The sequence below is a fragment of the Melospiza georgiana genome, chromosome 1, assembly GCF_028018845.1.
Source record: "Melospiza georgiana isolate bMelGeo1 chromosome 1, bMelGeo1.pri, whole genome shotgun sequence".
Classification (NCBI taxonomy): Eukaryota; Metazoa; Chordata; class Aves; order Passeriformes; family Passerellidae; genus Melospiza; species Melospiza georgiana.
In genome coordinates, this window is record NC_080430.1 from 62,587,824 (window position 1) to 62,601,870 (window position 14,047).

The following is a 14,047-nucleotide window of genomic DNA, read 5'->3' on the forward strand; positions in this document are numbered from 1 at the left end:
CTTGGCGTTTCCGACACCCGGCGCCCGGAGCACGGCGCTGGTTGCCGGGGAGGAGCCGCTGTGTACAGGCTGCGCAGGGCCGTGCCAGGCCCCGGCGGGCCGCGGTCGCTCCCGGGAGGTGTGCCCGTGTGGGCGGCGTCAGGGCCAGAGGGGTTCCCCGGCAGGAGCGCTCCCGAGCGCACAGGTGCGGGCGGCTGGGGCGGCGCAGGGCGCACGGAGCCAGCAGCATGGCCAGCCCTGGCACAAAGGCATCGTGGCTCTCGCAGCCGAGCGTGAAGAGCGTGCTGGTGTATCGCAACGGGGACCCCTTCTTCCCGGGGCGCCGCATTGTCATCCACGAGAAAAAAGTGTCCAACTTCGATGTGTTCCTGAAAGAGGTGACGGGCGGGGTGCAGGCGCCCTTTGGAGCGGTGCGGAACATCTATACCCCCCGGGGTGGGCATCGTGTCCGGCAGCTGGACGAGCTCCAGAGCGGGGAGCAGTACGTGGCTGGTGGCAGGGAGGCCTTCAAGAAGCTCAAGTGAGTGGCTGAATGTAAGATTTATCCAGAAATGAGTATCAGCATCTGGGGTTTGGCACGGTGGCAGTGCTTCAGACGACCCCTCACCCTGTCCCTTTTATTTATTAGTCATTGCAGAAAGAGAACTTGGAAGCTGTGACACAGGGCAAAAGGAAAAGATCTTTAGAGGCGAGCCCCAGAAAGGGTATTCGTACCATGAGTCACACAGTGACAACTCCTTGACAAGACGGTAGAAAAGGAGAAACAGCCCCTGAACCCGAAGGACATACGGGAATGACATGTTGTTGCGATGTCTGTGCTTAGCTGAAAGGCCAGTATCCGTATTTGTGCTCAGGGGTAACGTGGTGAAAGCAGTAAAAGGTGGAGTGTTGACAGTCCTGCCACAAAGTTGATGAGCTTGGGAATTCAATACCCAATCCTTCCTTTCTTGTTTATTTTTTTAAATTCTAAAGTATTCTAACCAGTTATCTGTGTCTCCATCACTTCTGTTCATTTTGGATACATGTATAGCCTTTTAATGTTTCTCCTGTTATTTAAAAGATGACCATGTACATTCTTTTTCCTGTCCGGACCCCAAGAATTAAGCTGCCAGTTTGTCTGTTTTCTAGTGAGTCACTGAGAGAATAATGTGAAGGAGGTCTGGGCTTTTAGGTGTGTTTCCAGAGTGGCTCTGCATGTGATCAGTAATTGTTCTTAATTCTGTCAGTGAATGTCATGGTCTCAATTGACCATGCTATCATTTGCTTTGTCTTTGTGGGCATTTTTTCTACAGGGGACTTTATGGAAATGAATCTCAAAATTAACATCCCCTTTCCAGAGATGTTTGAGAATTCATATTATCAACTACCACCGTTACAGTGTCTTCCTCATCTTGGTTCTGTAGAGTTGAGGACATTATATTTTTCAGGAGAGCTCATTAGTGGCTTATTATGTTTCAGGACAAAACTCTCTGTGTAATGAACAGGATCTCTATCATCACCCTCACCATTTCTGTCACTGGCTGCTTCTAAAGATTTATTGAAGCTTCTTGCACTTCAGTAGGAAAGCCAGAGAGAAAGATGTATGACAGGCTAAATATAAGCCCTTTTCCAACAGTACTTACTCTCTTCTGTGTCAAATGAAGTGCTCAACTCTAAGAGATATCTACCATTATTTTTACATATTAAATCCTGTGATTCTGTGGATGGCTTAAAATTGTTATCAGCACATCATGTTACACCTCCCTAAATGTGTTTTGTGTTGATAGGCTACAAATAAGTAAGTGTTTGGCATTAGCATGCACTGTTTAGAGAATTGAGCACTCTGCATTTGTGTGGGGAGAAGTATTTCTTTTGGTCAGGCCACACTATATGGGTCAGAGTTTTATGGTGAGACTTTTTCAGACTTTTATGATTGCAACATACAACAAGGTATCTAGTTATTTAAGGCCAATAAAGATAATACTGAAAGAAAAGAAAAGCTAACCTAAGGGACTGGGTAAAACCAGGCTGTGTTATATATCCCTTGATATTATGTCCTAGTCCTGTGCCGTAGAGAGGATAAATGGGATGACTTGAGATCCCTTCCATTTCTGCATTCAGAATTGGAGTTGTTCACTTATTAGTATTTGTTTACACAGTGCTGGAAATGTTGGCAGTGCTTTTATGAGCATTAAAAAGAAGATGAAGGGCTTAATGTTGAAGTTGTTCTTAATTGGGTTGTAGACAGAATGGTAATTAGGGAGACGCCTTAGACAGAAAAGTCAGAGGAGAGGAAGGGTTAATTGGAAGGAATAGTTTTCTGAAAGGAAGTGAAGGAATTAAAGAAAAATGTGTATTTTTGTGTAATGTGTCACAGGTAGACAGTTACAGTGTGACAGACCAAAGCATCTGCCTTAAGGGATCTGATGGCAGCAAGAAGTTTGATTTAAAAAAAAAAAATCTATTTATTTTTATTTTCCCCCAGTGATTCTTATTGGCCATATTAATTGCTATGACAGACTCTGCAGGGCTGAAATTTGAAATGGAGGCTTGTTGCACTGATGTGTGGGAGCTGTGGGAGTGTAATGGAGAAAGTATCCAAGGAGTAGCAGAAGTTGAAAGTGTCACTGTACAGCTTCAAGCAGTGCATTTGTTTCTTCTCGGATGCCTTACACTGAGAAGTGAATCTCTTTCTTTCTTTCTTGTTCACGGTGAATTCAAGAATAAACTGCACTCACCTTCAGCACATGAGCCAAACCCTGCCTCTTAACACTTTGAGGTTGATAGTTCTGAGGGCATATATTCTAGATAAACTGCTGAATAAAAAAAAAAAAAAAAAAAATCAGTATTTAGAAATTCTGATTTTAGAAAAAAATGTAGGAATTTTCTTCAATGGAGAAAATTTTAGTCAATGTTGGTAATTTTTGCAACGTATAATAAGTTTTCAAGTTTGTTTTGTCATTTAATGGTGTCCTAAGTTTTCACACCCACTTTTGCTGTATATGTGGTAAGGTGTGTTGTTGGTATATTGGAGTTGTTGCAGTGGTGAGTGAGAATGCACACATAGGCTGCACCCCTGTGGAGTTCTTCCCCAGCTCTCAGCTCTCTGAAAGAAGACTGTCTATGCTAGAGCTGGTTTCGATTTTTAGCTTTTTTCCAGCATGCTACTCCTCCATCCCCCTTCCTTTGCCCATGTACTTGTATCTGTTCTCATTCATCAATGGTAGATTGTACCCATGGGTTGGGAGCATTTCTGCTTTCTTAGCAAGGGAAAATACATTTGTAAAATTTTTGGTCTGAGGTTTTTTTTTTTTCCGTGTTTTTTTTTTTTTTTTTTTTTTTTGTCATTATCCAAAACAAAAAACAAAACCAAAAACAAAACAGCCTTTGCTCTTATGTAGAACTTTTCAGATTTGCAGGCCCTTGAAATTTGAAGAATGAATGTCCAGACATCTGCACAGTGAATTTAAGCCTTTGACTAGATATTTGCTTTGCTTTGTCACTTTTCTTAGTTTTTGGTGAAGTAATTGACAGGTGCTTTGAAAAGAAGAATCACAGTCAGCAGATATTGGAACCATTTTGCCTGAGGCACTTACCTCTTTTCAGTCTTGAAGGCTATGAGATTTCTTGGTTTTGGTCTAAAGAGAACTCGTTCCCTTTTCTACCGAGAGCTTGGAACAGTTGTTATTATAATTTGTTTTTAAACATGAGGCTTGTAAAAATGTTATCCTATATTGTTACACTTACCATTTTCAAAGCATTGGCATGCGCTTTCAAGCATGGCCAGGCAGCTTTGCTGTGTCCTACTGTCCCTTCACAAGGAAGTCTTCAAATCCTTGTGACCATTCTGTGTACCCTGATAAATGATTGCTATTCCTTCAAAGAAAGGAGGATGTTTTTTCTTTGTTTTTTTTTTTCCTGCTTTTGCACCTTCATTTAAGTCCCATGAATTCTTAACTTTGGCCAAGCAGGAATGTTTCTTCTGGCAAATGAATCTAACCCCAGTCATTAACTACAGAGAATGATATTACTGTAGGGCTGCAGATGTTGTGAGATCTGAGGTGTTATGGTGAACTTGCACTGGTGCTTGGCTTTAGGTGTACCTGACTTCTCAAATAAGGTCTTCTAGTCTGAAACTCCTGGTAAAGCACCTTCCCACTGGAAGTGAGATCAGGGAACATCACAAGGAGAACATAATATTGTCTAAATAGATGCATTTTGTTTGCTTGTCCAGTTGAGGCATGTGTTTTATCCATAAAATAATTATGACGCTATTATTGGTTCATCCAGCCATGAGAAACAAGTGTTTAGATGTGTCCACATTCTATTGAAACCCAAATGGTATAGATCCTTTTAAACTTTAGCTGATCCTTTTAAACTTTAGTGTGCAGGCAAGCCTTCAATCTATCAGAGACTTACTGTGAGAAACTAAGAGGCAAGATGATGACTTTGAAAACTCTGGTAAGGTGACACTGTGCTGAGAATTGTTGATCCACTCACAGCTGTATATGAGCTTCTTTCTGACAAGGGGGTTATTGATGGTCTGTTCTAATCACCAGTGACTTGAAGGTAGGTGGTTGGTTCTCCCCTGTCTATTATATTAGCCCAGAGGGCTAGCCTGAAGATTTGTATTAAGTGTTAGTTAATATTAATAATTACTTACTTTTCTGTTATTTTGAAGCATAACAAGTTTTAAAACCTTCATGTATGAAAAAAAAGTGTAGAATATCGGTATTGTTTAATTTAGATGATCCTGTAAATAATCAAGTTGTTCTCTTTCTACAGCTATTTGGACATTGGAGAAACAAAGAAAAAACCTGCTGAAGTCAATAATGAGGTAGGATGGCTGAAATACTGAAGAAATAAGACTGAAGTTTATGTTAGTGACAGATCTGAATTCAAACCTGATTTTTTAATATACATTTATTCTATTTAATTTTATAATAATACAGTTATCTACCATTCTGCACATATTTCTTCAGTGCTTATTACTCTGGTTGCTCTGAGCATGATATATTGACTGTCTTCTGCTCAGCTTTCTAAATTGCCACATCCAGCTAAAAAGTCAGTAATAAAAAAGATCCCTTGTTTTCTTCCTTGAATCTGGTCATAAACCTAAGGGAGATTTGTACTTGCAGAAAAAATTGTAGGAATGAGAATTTTGGGAGTTTTGGACCAGGAAATTTTCTTCAAAATTTGGCATTTCCTCTGAAGAAGAGACATTTTTGTTTGAAAAATGCCAGTGTAAACTTTTAACTAGTTCTAGTCCATAATTTGCCAAGCTCAGTTGTTTTCTTCATCAGTGCTTATGCTGTAGTTGGAGGAGATAACTGCAAGCTTCAAAAAGCATCGTGAGGATTTGTGTGAGATGTGTGGCTCTGCATAATTTTTACTGTTTCATTGTGTGTGGAGGTAGCAGTGACTCCCAACAAACATTTGTGTTCCAGCTTGTGCCTCACAAGAAGCATCAGCCTACTTGTTTGTCAAATTCTTTTGCCTTGTGCTCTTGGGCCACATTTGCAGCAATTCATGATTTGTAAGCAGGTATCTTCAGACAGTAGGACACTAGAAGATCCTCAAAATTGCTCTAATGGCCTTTAGTGTGATACTCAGATACTTCTTATTCAGAAGATATGCAATACAGCACTTTTTTAATTTAGCATAACTTGTCACCTGTATTTTTTTTAATGGGCTCACTGAACAGGAAGATCAAATTCAAGTTGAAGATTTGATAGGCTGCTGCTACAGCTACCCTGTAAATTTATTCTTAGTTGGATACTTATCAGTACAACTACAGCCTTGCTTTTTAAAGGCTGGTTTTAAGGCTGATTATTTTGCTGGAAATCCTTAGAAGATTTTTGATATTACAGAAAGTCCGTGCAGTTGTAGAAGTAGTTGTAGAAGTTGAGAGGTTTTTTTTACTTACAGATGCATGTTTGATAAAAGGGGCTTTTATTATTTTGTCTGGAATCAATGCTCATTGTATATTATCTTAACACTTTCAGCCATGTCTTGGGGCTTTGAAGTAATCCAGTATAAAACCCTCCATTATTTCAGCTTTCTTCTTCATATTTGACTTATGTTTGCAATCTCCACAGTCTCCCTGTGGAGAGCTAAATCCCTGTGCTGAATTTAACTTAAACATGATTGATTTATTTGGGGAGAGGAGTCATAAAAATGAGATGAAACATATTGGTAGTCTACAGATTTTTATCTGGCATTATGAATAACACAGTTGTCTTTATGCCCTAAGAATTTCATCGTGGGAGTGAACTTTCAGGGGACTAGTAACAGAAGTTTTAATGCCCAAATTAGTTTTTAAAATTATATGAGGCAGCAAGCCCCAAGTTACTTTTTTTTTCAGATGTTCACTTAGAAATCAAAACCCTAGATTTGTTGTAGGACCAAGAGAGGCAGCACTATTTCTATCATGCTTAACTACACGGGTATAAAATCTGATTGCTTCAAGCACGTGTAATTTGGCATTTTGTCCACTAAAACAATTGCAAATATCTGATTCTGGTTAGTGTTCAGGGAGTCAAAATGAAGAAAACTTTATGCAGCAGCTGTACACTGTGTATTTGTATGCAGCTGTGTTCCTTTTGTCTTAGTTAAACTGCCAAATGCTTGACATCTGCTTTTGGGAGCACTTTAATGTTGTTCTTGCAAGGCAACATCTCCATTACTTTAAATTTGCAAACTAGAAAATGTGTGTCAAACTAGAATTAAGCAAAAAAAAAATTATGTTCAAAATATGGTGTAAATCCTCTGGCAGAGCCATCATGCTGTAATAAAACATCTCAAAATTTTAATGGTTGTGTTACTGCTAGGCAAAATAGTAAAAAGATTTCATCCTGACCCAAGCTAAAGCTTTGTTGCAAACTCTTTCTCAGGTGTGTTTCCATCCCTCACTTCTTTTGGCAGCTGAGCTTCTTGTTTTTCAAGAGAGATCCCTTTTGTACCAAAGCTGATGTGCAAGTCCAAATGCACGTTAAATGATGTGCTTGAGGAATCTAACAATTGATCTCTTGGGAAAATACAGACCAACAGAGTTACCAGTTGTTTATTACAAGCTTAATTGTTTTTAAAAGGTACCGAATGTTATTTTCCAGTTATATGGGGAAAGTCTGAACATTTGTATTTCTCTAGGCACTGTTTGATCTAAATGGTCTCTCTCTCTACACTCAAAAGATGAATTTTACTTGCCATTGGCAATGGGCAAGCTGAAGAAGAATCAACTGAGCTTTCATATTTGCAAATCCTGTAGGCAGCTGTTTATTTTAAACTCTCTTTGCTTCATAAAAATATGTTCAGCTGGAGCCTCCTTTCTTCTTTGACTTCTGATCAGCTACTCTTTGAACATGCTGCAGTAAATGAATTTTGCCCTGTGATAGTGTAACAGCAAAGAATTACAGGTACCCAAGAAAAGCAGAAGTATTTTGATATTGAAGAACCAGTCTTTTGCAGCTGAGAGAAAAAAGGAAGGTTATACTGTTTGTATGAAACAGCATCTGTTATCAGAAGGCCATAGCAGGCCTGGAGTAAGCTAGTCTACTGTTGATACCCTTGCCCTTGGCTGATCTTAGGTAGTAAGAACATTGCATTTTTTTGTCTGCGCTTCACTTTTTCTCCTGAACTTCTAGGACAATGTGATTCTGTGGGCAGCTCTGACACAATTATGCCACATTTTCCCAGTTTTCCCAATTACTTTTTCACTGTTTTACCTTATTTTATTTTTCCATAACTCCTTTTTGATTGCAACTTCTTGTTTTATAATTTGGTTTAGGTGTGGTCACATTTATAGGAGTATTTGTTGAATGGAATAATCAATGTTTTTATGAATGATTTTTCAGAGGATTAGTAAAGATTCCTCAAAGCTATCCTACATGTATGACCTGCATATTTGTATCTGTAACACCTCCAGAATGTCTCTCCCAGTGAAAACACTTACTAATCACAAGGACTTGAGTGAATGTTTAAACATTTTTATAATTTTAAATTTCTTTTTCTGATCCAGTACCTATCAGTTCTCACATTGGTCACATTCTGGAAGACACAGACATGGGCTAGGACATGGAGTAAAGTGCTTTTGCTTTCTAGGGAGCTTCACAGAACGTGTTTGTGCCTGTGATGAAGTGTGACTGCACAGTGAAAATGTGACTAGCAGAATGTCTTCTACCAGTAGTCTCCAGGTACAGCCCATCCCTCAGCAGCTGCTGGGGGGTCTTGTGGACCAGGCATAGCAGATTGGCAAATCTCAGTGTAGTAGTGGCCACTGCATTCTTGGTGAGATCCTGGGACAGGTCCTGGTCCCTGTTGTCCAGTGCTGAGAGAAGAGACAAGCACCATGACGGGGGAATGTGAGGTAGAAAATACAATGGTTGAGACTTGGTAGATATGAACTTAGCAGTAAAATTTTCCCCAAAAGCATTTAAGATGATGCTATAAAATTATTTTGAAGACTTGCAAACCCTGCATTTCCCTCTGTTCCTCCATGTTTCAAAATTAAAATTATTCTAGTATCATTTATGGCAATTGTTTTTCCTCTTCCTTTGTTGCTTGACAAAGTCACCACTCATCTCTCAGCAGTAGTATGATTGCACTTATCTGCAAAAAATACATTTTGGAAGTCTATGATGTTGTCTTGGTTTCACAAATTATTTTGGTCTGTTCATGCTGGATATACCTTGTATCTAACTTGACATGAGTCATTCATTTTCAAGTACCTTCTCATGAAAAATCACAGTAGTTATAATTATTTTTTATTTTAAAACTACTGTTTATCATGTTTGACAACATACATGTTTAATCATAAGGAAAATCTTGTCATTTTTCAATTATTGGGCTCTTGATTCACTTTAACATCTAACTGTCACTTAGAAATGACTGTTGGATATTTTCTCTGTACAAAAGATAGTTTTGTAAAGGGGACTAAATGGATACTAGAAATTATCCCAGGCTGTGCAAATTATAGCCTTTTGATGTCAAAACAATGTAACTACATAAGATATTCTTTCCAGATTCTTTCCTAAGGATTAAAAAAACTCAAACATTATTTGTGCTACCCAAAATTGCTAAACACAAAATACTGTTTTGCTGGTAACAAGTCATGTATAAAGGTTCACTTCATATTCCTTTGCCACAATGCAAAACTATAGGTTATAGATTGGATATTAGGCAAAAGATTTTTATGGAAAGAGTGATAAAGTTCTGGAATGGTCTGCCCGGGGAAGTGGTGGAGTCACCATCCCTGGATTTGATTAAAAAAAGACTGGATATGGCACTCAGTGCCATGGTTTAATTGAGATGTTAGGGCATGGGTTGGACTCGATGATCTTGAAGGTCTCTTCCAATTCTCTAAACCCTCTTGCTAATCCATATTTGACCCATTTGATTTCTTCTACTGCTGGCATCACAGACTGGGCAAGAATTTTTTTTATTTCCTCATGCGAAATTAATTAACAATTCTGCTGTAAGTGTATTTTAAGGAATAAGACTATTAAAATGTGAAGTTTAAAAAAATGTGATATATATCTTTAATCTCCTTAGCAACATCTTTAATGGTTAAATGTGATATGCCATTGTTTGGTATTTAGTATCCTGGTAACATAATTAGCACAACAAGGCATACAAAACAAATACCCTTCCTGAGGGTTCACAGCCCAGTACCAGGAGGAATTAGAGAAGAACTGCCCAGACATCCAGTTAGAAGATAAGCTGTGCCCTTTTCTTCCTTATTTGGACTACGAATGAATAAAACTTCTCTTTATATACTTTTATATTACCTGAACTGTGCGGTTTCAAGTATTTTGACTAGCAGCTTGCTTACAAATGGATTTATTGAATTTTTGAGTAGCAGAAAGACTTTGGTTCATGCTACTGGAGAATTCTATGGTCTGTATTGAGTTTGATCTGAAACTTAACTTGAAAGTTATTCTCTTCCTTGATTAAGACCTGCCTTGTTTAGTTGAGTAGCCAGTCTTCCTGGCCTGTCAGGAGGCCAGGAGCAAGTGAGGAGGTGCCAACAGTGAAGCTTTTAATGAGGCATGTGTTAGTCTCATTAATAATTTGTTGCTGTATATTAAATTGACTTACTTGAAACATTAACACCTTTCACCTTTTATTAAAAATGGTGAAGAAAAAAACAAAGATTTTTTGGGTGGGTTTTATTTTGTTCTTCAGTTATTTGACTGTTCCTAGCTTCAGGTCCTTCTGATGAGCCATAAAAACTCATCAGAAGGACCTGAACTTTTGATTTAATTAGTCTAAATAATTTGGGGAAAAGACAAAATGTGAGAGGCAAGACCAGCCAGAATCATCACTATCATGTCAGAGTCACAAATTAATATCAGGATCTATTTTGCTTGAATAAACTCTGTTATTGATGCCATCATTGTGTGTGTTGTAAGCAGTGTGAGTACAGCATCATGCAACTCAGAGAAGAAGTGGGAGCTATTGTTGGGATCCAGAGGTAATGCAGATGTGATCTATTTTGGAGCATAGCATAGGCTGTGTTCTGGGCAGATAAGGCCATGCCATTGTTTGACTTGTCCCAGCTGAATGTTTGGCCACTGGTCCAATGTCCCAAAGTCATGCCAGATCCAGACTGAATTTTTTCTTTTCCCCCCAGAGCTTAAATAGCTGAGATGATATGTACAGCGAATACAAACTCCATTTCACTTACTGTGCCTGAAAAGGAGGGCAATTTTCCTTGAAGATGAATGGGTTGGCTTTAAACACTCTGGGAATTTTGTAGGAGCTTTGCAGCCTAGAAGGCTCCCTTGGTCACTACACAACTGTCTGCTGTGGAATAGCTCATTTCCAGCTCATCCTGTTTTTATATGTGCTGAGAAGTTTGTGTGCAGTTTGAGTGTTGCTTTATATCCACAGCAGTAGAAAGGTTTGTAGTTTTTGGCTCAAGGCTGGTTTGTACTATCCAGAGCACCATCTAGCAATGCAAAGTAGCCAGGGAAGTGTGGATTATCCAGGTTAGCTACTGCATAGGATGACTGAAATGGTTTTGTACTAGCAAAACACCTCAGTGAGTTTGACTCTGAAACTTGAGTCAACGTGTAAAAAATGTCCATTAAAAAAAGTCAGTTTCTATGAAAAAGATAACGTGTTTCCTGTGTTGTAATAGCTTTAGAAAACTTATTGTTCTAGTTTGGTTTTGATCACTGAACCTTGAACATTCCTTTCTTTTACATCACTCGGCGGTGATGGTGTGTATCAGTGGGGTTTTGGTTCTTTTGACCCCAGTTCTACCTCAGGGAGATGTAAATATTTGTTCTCAATTTTCCTGGGCACATTGATTAACAAACAGGCCATTGTAACAAACTGGCAAGGCCATGGCTCATTGCATGAGCTGATAAATTTGGAATGTGACACTGTGTTGAAATATTTAAAGCTTTGAAAGGTTAGTTATAAAGTGACGTGAGTAATGACTGAGATGTTCATAGCACTTAGGACTACATTGGTAGCCATAAGAAAGGCCAGCTTTTCAGCCTGCACAAATCAAATGGGCACAGAGCACATGCTTCAGACACATTACATTTTTTGACTCTTGCTTTGTTGCTGTCCAGTGTGGCTTTGTAAATACATGCTATCCTGCAAATCATGCAGTTGTTTAATTGCCCCTTTGATGGGGGGACATTTCTGGTAAGGAAAGGCAATAGTGATACCATTTCTTAGCTATAAGTAACTGGTGCATGTATTCATGGCAGCACTGTGAAAGTGCTGCCAGATGCCTGTATTTAGCATATGTCTAATTATTTAATGACCACTGAAAGGAAAAGTGATGATAAGAACAGCACATTTCTATTTGAACCTCTCCTCAAGTGCATAAAAATCACCTCTTTAGAAACTGAGTATGTAGACTGGTGTGCTAGAGGCCAGTTAAAATACTAATTCATTAACTGCATCCTTTTCTTATATACAAGGGTTGACTCTGTGAAGTGTCATGTGCCTCTTGCAAGTCCCAAGTAGCCAAGAGGAGATTGGGTAGTTTTCAGAGTCTGTCCCACTTTCCAGTCTACATTTTTATAATAAGTGTTGAGAGGTATAGTGCAGCATTCATAGAAGCAAAAACTCTATGTGTGGGGATCAGCAAATAAGTTCACACCAACCAAAACAAATAAACTTAATTTTGATACATCTTCATGTTAGAGATTAATGTTTATTATCTTTTACTGGTTAGCATGTGTCTGAAGCAAGAAGTGAAAACCATTAATTTTTATCTGTATACTTCAAACCAATGTGTGCATTGCTCAAAGTCCTTACATGAATAGCCATTCTCAATGATGATTTCCATTTAATGCCATATGTGTGACATTCTTTCCCAGTCTCATACTTCTTGGAGTTAGAAAGTTTGCATAAGCAAACCCATTCCTAGTGTTCTAAAAAGGAACACTAGGAATGGGTTTATTTATTTAATGAGTTTGACTCTGCATCTTTTGTCATTGCGTATAAAAATGCCTGTTAAAAAATGTAATGTATCTATGAAACAGATCTTTCCTGTGCTGAAATGGCTTTATAAAACTTACTGTTGTAATTTGTTTTCATGTAGTGAGCTGAATATAAACATAAAAGAAGTTTTAAAATGAAAATTGTATTAAAGTGTGTATATATTTATGCATACACACATATTATATTCAAATGTACTTGTGGATATGCACAGGCTAATTCAAAATAGTTTTCCTATAAAAATATGAAAGTATGCCTGAGGTAATGGTTTGGCTGCTGATGATTTAGCTTTGTTTTTGGTTTTTTTCCAACAGTCAACACTGGAAGATGTAAGTACCAAAAGTAGATTGTGCAATGTGTTGTATGTGTTTCTTAAGTGTTGTGTTTGTATTTGTTAAATTTTTGTAAATATTTAGCAAATAGCTATGTTTAGCATAAAAGTGAAAAATATATAGGATGTTTTTAAAACAAACAGCTGTGAGGGCATGTATTTTATTACCTGGCTTCAGTAGGATGCTGATGTGCTGTGTGTTTGTATTTACAAAAGGCTGTTAGGAGACACTCAGAGCTAATCACACGTTCAACCCCAGGGTGTTATGACCGATGAGGAAAGCTGGATTCCCAAGAGACTTTGTAAAAAGTGTTCTGAGATTCAAGTGTTTACAGAGTTCTCCAACACTGCACAGTGATTCCCATTCCCAGAGCCTAAGCTGTGCTGAGTTTAGTTGTTTTGTTTTCCCCAGACTTTACAAGGTGCTTTGCAAAGCCATTTCACAGATGGTAACTCCTCTCTCAAGTAAGGAAAATCCATTCTGCTGTAAGAGGCTCTGTGTGAAATATCTTTTGTTTAAAGAATAGAAAAACAAAAATTATAGTGGTTTTGAGTGTCTGTGATCTCGTGGTGTATTTCCAGCTGTGTAACTCTTGTTGCCTTGCAAATTGTCATTGGATTGATTGCTTCCAGCTTACATAAAGTTTGCTCTGAGTTCCTCCTTCCTCTCCTGGACACTTTGTGCTGCTGTGTGTTGTCGTGTAATACCTCAGATAAGTATCTCATCACAAATTATGAATTGTTGGCAATGTTTGTCAGTAGGAAATGGAAGCTGCCCTTAAATGAGTCTTTTCAAACAAACTGAAAATGTACAAAATTTAAAGATAAAATCATAATGGGGTCAGACCACTGATTAACGTAAATCTGCTTGCAGTTGCTGACGTAAATAGGAAAGTGCTGATGTACATCATCAGAGAATGTGGCTGGTGAAATGAAAAGAAAATAAAGGGGTTAGGGGGCTAGTGATGCTGGTCTCTTAATGTAAGCACAAACTTTCACCCCGGACCACTTTGTTGTTAATATGTAACTCTGCAGTGCCAGAGGGGCCAGGATATTCCAGACACTGCAACAATGTGGTGCCTCCTACAAACATAATAGGAGCAGAACTATGTATTCTTTAATTAACCTCTGGACCAGTTCTTCCATTGGCATGGTTTCGTGGAACTCCTTATACCTCAAAGGAAATAAATTGATTTACTGTGGCTGGGCACTTGGTCTTTTATTAATGTATACTTCTGTGTTTTGAAGTTAGGTGCTGTGCTTTTCATGACCATA

The 14,047-nt window shown here is 38.5% G+C and overlaps 1 protein-coding gene across 1 annotated transcript in view; it reads left to right on the top strand.

The window, feature by feature from the left end:
• The first annotated feature begins 227 nt into the window (after positions 1 to 227).
• DCDC2 (doublecortin domain containing 2) overlaps positions 228 to 14,047 on the top strand; it is a 51,825-nt gene continuing 38,005 nt past the window's right edge. Inside the window, exons 1-4 of the mRNA XM_058035573.1 lie at positions 228 to 520; positions 4,765 to 4,816; positions 5,521 to 5,523; positions 12,756 to 12,770. Coding sequence (XP_057891556.1) covers positions 228 to 520; positions 4,765 to 4,816; positions 5,521 to 5,523; positions 12,756 to 12,770 — 363 coding nt within the window. The remainder of the gene's footprint in view (positions 521 to 4,764; positions 4,817 to 5,520; positions 5,524 to 12,755; positions 12,771 to 14,047) is intronic.